The sequence below is a fragment of the Octopus bimaculoides genome, chromosome 15 (assembly GCF_046866305.1).
Source record: "Octopus bimaculoides isolate indiv1 chromosome 15, ASM4686630v1, whole genome shotgun sequence".
Taxonomy (NCBI): domain Eukaryota; kingdom Metazoa; phylum Mollusca; class Cephalopoda; order Octopoda; family Octopodidae; genus Octopus; species Octopus bimaculoides.
Window position 1 is genome coordinate 40,285,864 of NC_142942.1, and position 13,224 is coordinate 40,299,087.

Sequence of the window (13,224 nt, forward strand, 5' to 3'; positions counted from 1 at the left end):
ATCACATTGAGCCATAAACAAAGAGACAATCCATTCAGTGGAAGCAGCCCACCTCAAACGTTCCAATGAAATTATGGTCATTTCATCGGCAGGCAAAGTGTTGGCCTCAGTTTCAGGCAAGGTGTTTATTGACCATCTGCAGAAGAGTCACACTATCAACAGAAAGGTGAGACAATTACGAAAGTCTATCAAGATCAAACGCCCAGAAAAACTGATGAAATGAATCTTGTTTCCTCTTGACAATGCGTCAGCAAACAATGGCTGCTGTGCGTAACTGTGGCTTTGAACTCGTTGATCATTGTCACTATTCTCCTGACTGGATTTCATCTGACTATTATCTATTTCCCAACACGAAAGAGCACTCGGCTGGGAAGAATATCACAGTGATGGAAGCGTCGTATCTGTTGTTCATAATTCTTTTGATCAACATGATGAAAGCTTCTTTACTCATGGGATCCAAACACTGCAACACGGATGGAAGCAGTTTGTGGGCCCTAAGGGGGACTATGTTGTAAAAGAAACCTCATTTGTTCACATTCCATGAGAGAATCTTCCTAACGCCATGAACCTTTCAACTAACCTTCGCATCTGTTTCATGTGCCCGGGGATGGTCTCAGTCCAATAACCGAAACCTAAGATAATGGGTAGAAAACGATAAAAGAACAAGATCATATTGTCTTGCACTTGGAGTATAGATAGGATTAGCAAAGTTCGAATAAGAGACAACAGATAGATTAAGATACAGAAAAATACATACCTAGTAGCTGGCAGTTTGGATGCGAGGTAACCACCTGGTATTTGTGTAATAATATATCCCCAGAAAAATGAGCTGTCGACAATTCCGATAGTTTCTGGTGTCCAGCTAAATTCGGGCATCTGGAAAATAAAACAACAAAATATTAACGAGTCAAATAATTGTGTTTGAAAATACCTTCCGGTACGTATTTATCACAACATTCATGATAATTATAAGAAACGTAACTTCATTTCTCGATCACACTTCCGTTCACTTCTTCCTTTGTTTACGAATATGCATTTTGTATCATTATTCACTAAATGATAATAATCTGTATCCAAGACTGAAGTCTTCGATCATTTTCCGGTCGTGCCTATTGCACAGATCAGCGTGGATCTTTCTCTCTAATCTGTTCGATCCGCCATTGCGCGAAATAGGTCTTCTCGAGTGCAATCCGAGTCTTCGTACAGTTGCTTTATGTAGGTTCGATGTAGAATTCCAGGTGTAGAGTTAATGGTGCCGCTCTCGTTGTACAACATATATTTTATCTTGTCCGAGTTGACCAAGGGACCAGCCTGTTTAGAAGGCTGCTATTTTGTCAGGTCGTCAGCGTCTAAACTGGCAAAACCGCCGAGATTTCGTGGTATGGAGGGTAACTGTTGATCAAAATGTGAACGAAAAAAAAAACTGTCAAAGGTCACTGGAACTCCTGAGCAGTCAACCACCATCCAGCAACCATTACATAAATATGTATATATTACGTTCGTGTTCCATTTTTTTATCTTGAGTTTTTATATATACATATAGCGTCGTACGTACACTTTTGGTCTCCTGCATGTAAGTAAAACACACACATACACACACACACATATATATATATAAATATATATATATATATATATATATATATATATATATATATATATATATATATATATATATATATATACGGGAAGCATGCAGCTTTATTAATTCCAATGCGGTACTGTTGCGACACTGTTGCGACACTGTTGCGACACTGTTACGGCGCTGTTGCTATTTCTTAGTTCTCAGGAACAAGTATTAGAAAATTGACAAACAGTTCCACAGATGTAGAGCTTCTGATGTCTTATCCATTAAAAAAAATGAACTAGAGCTGTATACAAACAACCAGGTGATTGACAAAATGACGATCTTTTAAGTAATGGTTGGCCTGTAATTTTTCCAGACTAAACGGTAAGTGAAGCATTCAGAAGATATTAACTATTGAATGATAAATCGTTTCTTTGTATTGTATTTTCATTCATCCCAAACTGTTTCATATATTTGTGATCCTAAATGTATATGTGTGTGTGTGTGTGTGTGTGTGTGTGTGTGTGTGTGTGTGTGTGTGTGTGTGTGTATGCCTGTGTGTAACCATTGCTTTGGTTGCTTCACAGAGGTTCAGATACATTAAACACTGATAGTAATTGGACACATCATGACATTTTCCGACATATATACCAACATACAAGAAGAATTGGTGGAAAGAAGTAAACAGGAAAGATAGAAGAGCATCAAGGGTCGAAACAAAGAGAGGATGAAGAGTAAGGAAGCCAAAGCAGTAGCGAAACATACACAGAAGGGAGCAGTGGTGACATCGGCAAAAGTTATAATGCAAGAGACGGTGAATGTGCAAGGAGACTATGTACGTGTAAGTATGTGATGTGAAAGTCCCCGTGAGGAAATGCTTGTCTGTATAGTATAAGTGAAGGTTGTGTGTGCTCACATATGCACATATATACACCATCCGAATGTATTTATATATGTTTGTGTGTGTGTGTGTGTGTGTGTGTGTGTGTGTGTGTGTGTATACAAATTCATACACATATATAAATATATATGCATATATATGTGTATGTATGTATGTATATATATATATATATATATATATATATATATATATATATATATATATATAAATGTTACGTAGTCTATTTATATATATATAGATAGACAGACAGTTAGATAGATAGATAGATAGATAGATAGATAGATAGATAGATAGATAGATAAATAGATAGATAGATAGACAATATGACATACGGGCGCACACACACGCACATACACACACACATAGAAGGGTACCCCCACAACCCTATATATATGCACGTACAGAGAGAAGGAAAATGAAAGAAAGACCGCAGTAAATTGGCAATGAAAACCACCATCAAATTATAGAACGCCATACAGACCACCCCAACTCATTCAAATACCTTTTTATGTTTTCCAATCATTATTGCTTTAACAATGAAATCTGTTTTTTCCTTCTTAATTTTTTTCAATCTGAAAACTGCCTGTTTATAGAATACTCTAATTACAGCTATTTATTTCCCTTGCTAGCTTAGCTCTCCATCCGGAAGCTTACTTCGCGTTCAGTCAATTTACGATCTTGTTAATATATAGTCTTTCTTCGCTTGCCTTTCTTCGCTTGCCTTTCTTCGCATCATATATGCATATATATATATGTATATACACACGCGTACATACACACACATATGCATATATATATGTAAAAGATGCATATAAATAAATCTACACATAGGCTTTTTTTATATACAAGGATACACACAGACATACAAATATGTGTGTGTGTGTGTGTGTGTGTGTGTGTGTGTGTGTGTTATATTCAAAATTACAAGTAAAGTCTATATATGCAGATAACTAGTAACACTTATGAAACCTAGGGTATAGCATCAAGAAACAGAATAATCTCAGCTGTACAAATACATACATATATAGATATATGTATGTATGTATGTATGTATGTATGTATGTATGTATGCATGTGTATGTGGGTGGTAGGGAAGGTGTGTGTGTTAGCTGTGTAAGTTTTATTGGCTTATATGCATATTTACCCATATACACTCTTACACAAACAGACATACACACACGCACACCATTACATACTCACTCACACAAGCATGTATACAAACACACGTGCTTTGATGGGTCTGCAATAAATGTGTTTTTCTATGAATGTATTGGGTACACTTTTTGTTTGTTTGATTGCTGGCTGGTGTACGGATTATTCGATTCTTTGTCTTTTTCTTCGCGGAAAATGTACTATAAGCTAAGCACTTTGGTGAAATTGTTAAGTCTGTAATTACTCTAGTAGGTCGCCCCAAAATTGGCTACGTTTGCCGATCAGGTATCAACGTTAAACTTCCTGTGTGCAATCGGAAATCAGCAGGAACCAAAGATAAGAATAAATCTAATAGGGACACATATGAACATGTGTACTGGAATATATGTGAAAATATGTATGCGTCAGATGTACGCTTGAATATAACGTTTGAAGGTATATATGCATGCGTGTGCGTGGGTGGTTACATGTGTGTAGACGTGTGTGCGTGTTTTCTTATGTATGTGTCTATATATACATATATATATATATATGTATATATATACACACACACATATATATGTATGTATATATATATACATATATATACATGTATGTATATATGTATATATATATATATATATATATATATATATATATATATATATATAGGTGTGTGTGTGTATTATGGACTTGTTTCTGTTTGCATATGTATATATGCTTGTGTATGCGTTCTGTGACGTTACTAGAATTTGTGTCAAAAGAAACGTCCCTGGTGATCTCATCCACATAAGAAACTAATGTGTTTTGTTTGTTTGTCTTTTCTTTTCAGTATTGGTAAACCAATTGTATTTCTCGAATACCACTGAGTATACTAACGTTGCGGCAGGTTCTACGTCATTCTCAACGATGAGCAGTTATTACATTGACCACGTGAATTTTACTTTCAAAATTAACGTGTATGTGGCTGTGTATACCTCGGCCACGAGTTCATTTAACGCACATTTCAGGTTAAGTCATAGCGATGCAATATGACAATGGTGAGCTTTGCAGAGAGAATGAGAGAGAAGTACTGATTCCAGTTGTAGTCTGGACTATATTTAACGATCTCGAAATGGTTGAAGTTGAAGTTGTCCAGGCGAAATTGGAACTAAGATTTTCTAGAGCCGAAACTAACATTGTAAAGTATTCCACTTGATGCTGTAAAGATTTTGCCAACTCTGTCTTTTAATGACTGCAGTAGGGTGTTTTTCCTTTTAACAAAAAGAATTCAAAAAACATCTACCAAAGCTAAAATTACACAGGAGGTTGTAACTTGCTTGTATTATTGTGATAAAGAAAGTCAAATAATAGAAGAGCGAAGACTGAGGGCGTCTTATAATGTTAAAATAATTTTAACGGTCTTTATATATTTCTGGCAAAAATGCTCATCCTTAGAAGCAAAAGGGCGTTTGTACTTGAAATATACACGGTTATTAAATTTCTTTCTATTCGCATTATAAAAGGTCTCATTATTTTATCTATTTAAAATTGAACCTTTATATCACATTATTCGAGAAACTTCTGCATACACAAGCTGAGGTCAAGTTTTAATTGTGTAAAAGTTTGTGAGTTGCCAAGTTTTGAATGTACCCACACCATTCCTAACCATCAACGTTAGAGTGTAAAAGGAGGAAGAAAACAACATGAGGCATCTAGCCCAACGTTCAAAAGGTTCATTGTATTTGTATTCATCGACTCTGAAAGGATGAAAGACGGATTTTAGCCGGGAAAGGATTTAAAAACAGAGATAGAGCGTTCGTAATGATACCACACATCATTCTATTAAACGCTCTACGAACTGCCAATTTCCCGCCTTAGCAATATTCTTTTCTACTCTAGGCACAATGCCTGAAATTTTGCAGGAGGGGTACAGTCGATTAGATCTACCCCAGTACGCAACTGGTACTTAATTTATCGATTCCTAAAAGGATGAAAACAAAGTCGACCTTGACGGAAGTTGAACTCAGAAAGTAAAGAGAGACGAAATATCGCTAAGCATTTCGTCCGGCTTGCTAACGTTTCTGCCAGCTCACCGACTTAGCAATATTACACACAGAAATAAGGCGGCAAGGTGGCAGAACCGATCAAAATGCTTAGCGTCTGAGTTCGAATTCCACTGAGGTCGAGTCTACCTGTCCTCTCGATCGATAAAATAAGTACCAGTTCAGTACAGGAGGTGTTGCAATCCAATTACCACCTGCCACTCCGAACTTACTGGCCTTGTGCCACAATTTGAAACCGATATTATACACTCAATTTAAATAAATTTGCATTTTCATAGTTTCACATGAAAATTCACTAAAAAAGCATCAACGTACTTGGAAATGTAAACATTTAAGGCCAAATTAATATTTTATCGATTTAACATTAAACTACATTGTTACATAGATTAATGTTGAGTTTTACACATTTAAAATTTTAAATGTACTAAGTATATCTATTTTAAATACACACAGTTAAAAAATCACTGTTTTCGCATCCTTCTGAGAAGAAAGTAGATTTAGTGAAAGAAGTCAATAACTTTACAATTAAAATAATCACCTGTTTTACTTTTGAGAACAATTAATTGCTCCAATTATCAGAAATGCATTCTAAATTATATTCATTTAAAATACAAAATTGATTTATATAAATAATCAATAATCAAAAATGTGTAATTAAATATTTGTACAAGACTCGAATAAGCTGAATTTTAGCGATAGAAAGTGTATGATTTAATTATAGATCTTGGTAAATAGCAACAAACTCCTTGTTTGTTACATACGCATGTGTGTATGTGAGTGCATATTTTATGTGTTTGTGTATCACCAAGTATAAACATTTTGTATTGTGCTTACAGAAATGTGTTAGTTTCTTCTAGTGTTTCATATTTATTGGTTGTACGTTCTTTGGTTTGTATTAACCATCGACTAATTCCATGCAATGTCAACGCCCTACGCCATGCTGGAGCAACAACCACGCATAGAAATACCTTAGCATTTGCTGTGTGAATGTTAGTACATTTATAGGTGAAGGACTGGTGGTGGTGCACAGTTACTGAGCGAAATTTCAAGTGAGTATTTTGCTTAGTGTATGTATATATGCATGCGTATGGATGTGTGTGTATGTACACAAAGAGTAGCTCTGTATGCTCCTACTACATCCTGTTAACTGAACCGGGATATATTATTTTCATTTAATTTTGATAAGCAGAAGTAACCTGACAATGATTATTTTAGTCAAACCACATCTGTACCTTTACCGTTAATTTGTACATGTATAAAGACTCACGAAAGAGATAGATGTGTAATCAATTGACACACATTCAAATGCTAACTCACGCATCTCCTATTGGATGCAACTTGATTTACTTCGCCAGCAACATGCCCATCATTCTCACATCTAGTTGAGTTTTACCAGCGAAAGTGACTTTACGAAGCTGCTGAAATCTAATAGAACTAGCAGTTACGCATACCTCAAACACAAATTATCTTCATTAAATGATACATTGGATGTAGTTCTACTTACACTATTGTTGTAACTAAGAGGAAATGTAGAGGCATGAATAAAAAAAAAAATTGAGCATTCGTCCACTTTGTTAGGACCAACAAGGAATCGTTCAATACTAGCGAAGAGCCGTAATGTTATATATAAATCTGATGCTGTTGACTCCTAGCCCGCTTCCGTAAGCAAACGTACGAGACATTATATTGTAATATATCATAGTCTTTTTTTTCTTTTCTTTTCACTATTTTGCAACGAGTTGTTTGCTATACTTGGGACGATTGTTAAACGTAAATTGCTATGACTTCCATATCAGGGATCGCCCAAGTTTATTTCGTCTGAGAATCTCGCAAAAATACCAACCTGCTTTCTCATGCCAATGCTATTTACGGACCATTAAAATATGTTAAAAAGTAGTTCTATATCTATATATTTTGAATGGTAACATATCAACAAAAAACTGGGGAAATACAATCGCTGCCGTCTTTCAAAAACTTCCAAAAACCATTACCTGAAAGAAACCCACCCACGCGTTTTCAATTACACTTAGAGAGATGATATGGACTTCCATACAGACACAGACGTGTCTATGTCGTAAGAAGCTCGCTTCTCAACCATTGGTTTCGGGTTCAGTGCCATTGCGCGGCATCTTAAGCAAGTGCCTTTTACTATAGACTCGGGCCAACCAAATGCTTGTGAGTTTATTTGATAGGCGGAAACTGAAAGAAGCCCGGCGTGTATATGTGAGTGCATGTGTGTCTGTGTTTGTCTCCACTACAGCTTGATCTTGGTATGTTTACGTCTCAGTAACTTAGCGGCGAAGCAAAAGAGACCAAGAGAATAAGTACCAGGACTTTAAAAGAAACAGAAAAAGAAAGAACAATTCCTAGGATCGCTTCATTCGACAAAAAATTTCTTCAAAGCATGGCCGCAGTCTAATAACTGAAACAAATAAATTTTATATATTACCACATTATCTAAATATGCTATTTGTTCGCAGAAAATTATTTTATTCATTGTACATTAATTGACACTTTTATGCAGTTTGATCCTGTCAATAGGAAGCATCTTCGAATACCATTTTTCAATAGATTGACAACGGAGCGAAAATATTTTGCTTTCGCTATTTTAAATATAGTTAGGACGGCGAAATGTCAGAACCGCTAGGACACCGAGTGAAATGCTTAACTGCATTTCGTCCGTCCTTACGGTCCCAGTTGAAATAGCGCTGACGTCAACTTTACATTCCACCTTTTCTGGGTCGATAAAATAAGTACAGATTAAGCACTAATAAATGGCTTAGCTCTTCCCCCGAAATTGCTAGCTTTGTGCCAAAATATTTTAAAGATTGTTCGAACGATAAGCTTAGCAGTATTTCGTCCGTCTTTACGTTCTGTGATGAAACTCTGCCGAAGGTGACTGCCTGTCGATGTCATAAGTACCAGTTGGACACTGGATTCGATGTAATCGCTTTACCCCTCCTCGGAAATTGCTGTTCTTGTGCCAAAATTTGAAACCAATATTTCAAAGATACTATTTAAGCAGATTTGCTTTTTTTGCAACAGAAATATATATAATTTATATGCATTTATATACTTTAAGAGAGACTCTGTAGTTGTTACCTGATTGTCAAATGGTTTAATGGGTTATTAGAAGTGTTAGTGTTTCGTTTCTGCTATATAACCTTTCAGTAGACAAAGACATAAAATATAGCTTGAGATATATTAATCGACTCAACCGTACAGAGACGCAATAGACAGAAACACGTACAGATATATGCAGACATACAATACGGTAGATTTTAAGAGATAGTCAGACAAATGAGTTGAATAATGCTTCCAGTACATATAGATTTACCTACAGACATGCAGGCATACTCACTTATACGCACACATATACACACACAGACATATGTATGTGTATATGTATTGTATATATATATATATATATATATATATATATATATATATACATACATGCTCACATTTCATACAGAAACACATCGATCAATGATACAGTTAACAAAGATAGAGAAATACAAATGTATTGCAAGAGGCCTTAAAATTTATGGCAGCTACAGCTTTAAGCTTATAAAGCAATATTGCCTAATGCGTGTTCTTTTCCATTCAAGTTCAGATACTACCATTTGAGATACTTAAGTAAACTACCAAGAAATATGTTCTGTTGCTATTAAAACCTACAAGGTATAGCGACTGTCGACTGCAAGCAACTATGGAGATAGTTATCTATATCTTTTAACTTTTGTATGTGTCAAACTTTGGACCGAGGCAATGCTAAGATGCAGTCTTCATGAACTTTCAACCAACCGGAAATTTTAGCCAAATGTCCCTAAAAACCCATCTGTACTGCCTTAAATATATATTGCATAAAATAATCTAGGGAAAGAGAATTGTTACGTGCACATCTGGTTGTAAGTGTGCTCAATCAGATGGAATAAGTTGAACTGTTTTGTTGCACTATTTCGATAAAAATATACGGTTTTATTATTTTCTTTTTGTCTTTTAAAAGAAAGTATTTATTACAATGATTTCCATTATCTACCTTTTACTTGGATCATAATATCGCATAAAATTCTGTGTCATAGGATGAGAGAGTGATTTCAGGTGAGTTACAGAACATATTGACTGGTAGACACAAGCAATATTTAATACGTCTGTTGGTATGCTTCTATAAAACTACGTTACTTTCGTAGTGATTAATTTGGAAAACAATTTAGGTATTTAGTTAAACAAATGTCATTTTTAAGTAGATGATTGAGGCTGTAAGGTGGTAGAATCTTTTGCACCCCGGCCAGAAATGTTTAATTACATTCCGACCGTCTTTACGATCAGAGTTCAAATTCCGCTGAGGTCACCTTTAACTTTTAATCCTCTCGGAGTTAATAAAATAAGTACCATCTGGGCCAAGGGCTGATGTAATAGACTAGCACCCTCTCCGAAAATTTCAGGTCTAATGCCTATAGTGGAAAGAATTATTAAGGCAGTGAGTTGGCAGAATCGTTTGCCCACCAGAAAAAATATGCTTAAGAACATTCAGAGTTCAAATTCCGCTGATGTCAATTTTGCCTTTCATTCATTTGGAGTTGATAAAACGAGAAACAATTGAGCTCTGGGAGACGATGTCATCAACTTTATACTTCTCTGAAAGTCATGGCCTGTGCTAAAATTTGAAACCATTATTAAGCTGCTGATTGCAACATAAGTTAACATGAAATTTAGATGATATTTAAACGGGAAGTTTGTATCATAGAGCCAGATGCGGTTGCCGGGTTGTTGTCAATAGTGCAACATGACAAAGATGACTACTACCAAAGCACATCAATAAATACTACAAGAGAAATAAAATAAGATTTTTAGCTATTCACAGAGCGCCAGAAAGTGCCAGGTTTATTACCAGCCCATCGCAGTAGCAGGAACCACAGCCATCGATACTATAACAATGAATGAAAGAGTCCATAAATGGTCGATCGACCACGAAGTTACAACAGCGATTTCGCTTTCAAAGCTCTCTTGACTGTCTCAAATGCAGTAAAGATACATGAGGTATGTAGTTTTAAATCCGACTAAGAACAGGATGGAAATATCCGAGAGGCACTTGAGTATAAATGTGTTACATTAATTTTCTCCGAGAAAAAGACAACAGCAATAACAACGAAAATAACAAAGTCAGCGATAATTCTTTTGATGGAAGCTAAGGCCAGCAATTCTGATGGAAGAGAGCGAGTCAATCTCCTTGATCCTAGCGTTGATCTGACATCTTGTTTTATCGGCCTCGAGTCTGAGGAAAGGCAAAGTTGAATTCGGTGTTATTTGAGCTCAGAACGTAAAGAGCCGGAAGAAATGCCAGTGAGCATTTTCTGTCCCACGATAACATTACTACCAGTTCAACAATTCTTTCTACTATAGACACAAGGCTTGAAATTTGAGCGAGGGAGATTATATCGACCCAGAGCGCAGCTGATACTCATTTCATCGACCACGAAAGCAGAAAAGGCGAAGTCGACCTCGGTGGAATTTGAAATTTGAACGTAAACTCAGGTCAAATACTGCTATGCATTTTCTCTGGGAGGTAACGATTCTGCAAAGTCAAATATAGTAAAACAAATTCCCCATAGGTGTTCAATCAATATTGCATACATTACTCTGTTCAAAGTTACCTGCATAATCTCACGATGTGATAGAGAGCAGCAAGAATAAATAAAATAATAATCACCAGAACGACTGCAATAACAGCAGCTGAAACAACAACCACAACACAAGCAGCAACCATTGAATATAGTAAATAGTGATACTACTTACTCCATTCAAACTGAACAAATTCGTCATATAACATATATATATATATATATATATATATATATATATATATATATATATATATATATATATATATATATATATATATATATATATATATATATATATATATATATATATATATATATATATATATATATATATATATATATATATATATATATATATATATATATATATATATATATATATATATATATATATAGACAATCCATACACTAAACTCTAAGGCGATATTCCAACAGTAAATATTACTAAGAAATAATTCACTCTAAAAATAAATTCTATAGCACGCATGTTTAAACACAGAAATTTCTAATAAAAACGGTGCAATTTATAGAAAAAAAATATTACATTTGATATATTTTAGTGTATTTTCCGGTTATTTTGTTTTTTGTTATATATTTTTTTTTGCATCTTAAACTCTGTTATTGGAAGTTTAAGTAGATACCAATCTCACCAGTTTCCTAACCTGCACCCGGCTGCAACAGAGATCTTTGGAGCATGACATCACCGATATTGGAATAATTATATGTGTCTGTGTGTGAGTATGTGTGTAAGTATGTATGTATGCATACATGTATGTATGTATGTATGAATGTATGTATGTGTATATGTGTGAGTGAATGTGTGTATATCAGTGTTTTTGACAGTATGTTCACGCTTGTGTATGCATATGTGAGCACCCGTCTCGTTTCTTAAGTAGAAATATTGAAAGATCTTAGTTACGATGTGTATATTGAAACGTCAGACTCAACTTCTTAAAGCATTTTTTAAAACATTAATTATCTACATGTTTATATAAGTACGTGTGCATATACATATATACATACACACACACACACACACACACATACATATATATATATATAAATACACGTACATACACACACACAAACACACACATACACACATATGTGTATGCACATATACGTATTGTTATAGGGACAGATAATTTGCATACTCTCAGCCAAGCAGACATACATAGAAACGGATGTAAAAGGGTGTGAGTGTGTGTGTGTGTGTGTGTGTGTGTGTGTGTGTGTACATGTATGTGGCGGGGTGCGCATCTAAATCTGAATTTTTCTGATACACATGCTAACAAGTTGTTGTTGGCACTCCGCCGCTTACGACGTCGAGGGTTCCAGTTGATCCGATCAACGGAACAGCCTGCTCGTGAAATTAACGTGCAAGTGGCTGAGTACTCCACAGACGCGTGTACCCTTAACATAGTTCTCGGGGATATTCAGCGTGACAAGGCTGACCCTTGAATTACAGGCACAACAGAAACAGGAAGTACGAATGAGAGAAAGTTGTGGTGAAAGAGTACAGCAGGATTCGTCACCATCCCCTGCTTGAGCCTCGTGGAGCTTTAGGTGTTTTCGCTCAATAAACGCTCACAACGCCCAGTCTGGGAATTGAAACCGCGATCCTATGACCGCGAGTCCGCTGCCCTAACCACTGGGCCATTGCACCTCAACACTTGCTAACATAACTACATATAAACATATGCAGTTAGAAGTTAACTTGCCAAGTGCAAACGACCCTTTTATAAAGCAGTCGTAGGTGTAGAATATGTCAGTTTCGAAATGAAGGCCTGAATCAATGTTGAAATGGTCTATTCGCTACAAAACTCCCATAATTATCTGCAGGCAACTGGAGAATGTTTTTATATATAGCACTTGATATTGTATTAATGGCCTTCTACTGCGTATGCGATAAGGTTGTGACGGAGAGATTCTGTTTTACAACGTTGATCCAGC

The 13,224-nt window shown here is 35.6% G+C and overlaps 1 protein-coding gene across 2 annotated transcripts in view; it reads right to left on the minus strand.

The window, feature by feature from the left end:
• Positions 1–13,224, minus strand: part of LOC106873512 (vesicular glutamate transporter 1) — a 400,771-nt gene that overhangs the window by 71,177 nt on the left and 316,370 nt on the right. For both annotated transcript variants that reach the window (XM_052973285.2, XM_014920898.3), the window contains exon 3: positions 758–876. In XM_052973285.2, the coding sequence (XP_052829245.1) occupies positions 758–876 (119 nt within the window). The remainder of the gene's footprint in view (positions 1–757; positions 877–13,224) is intronic.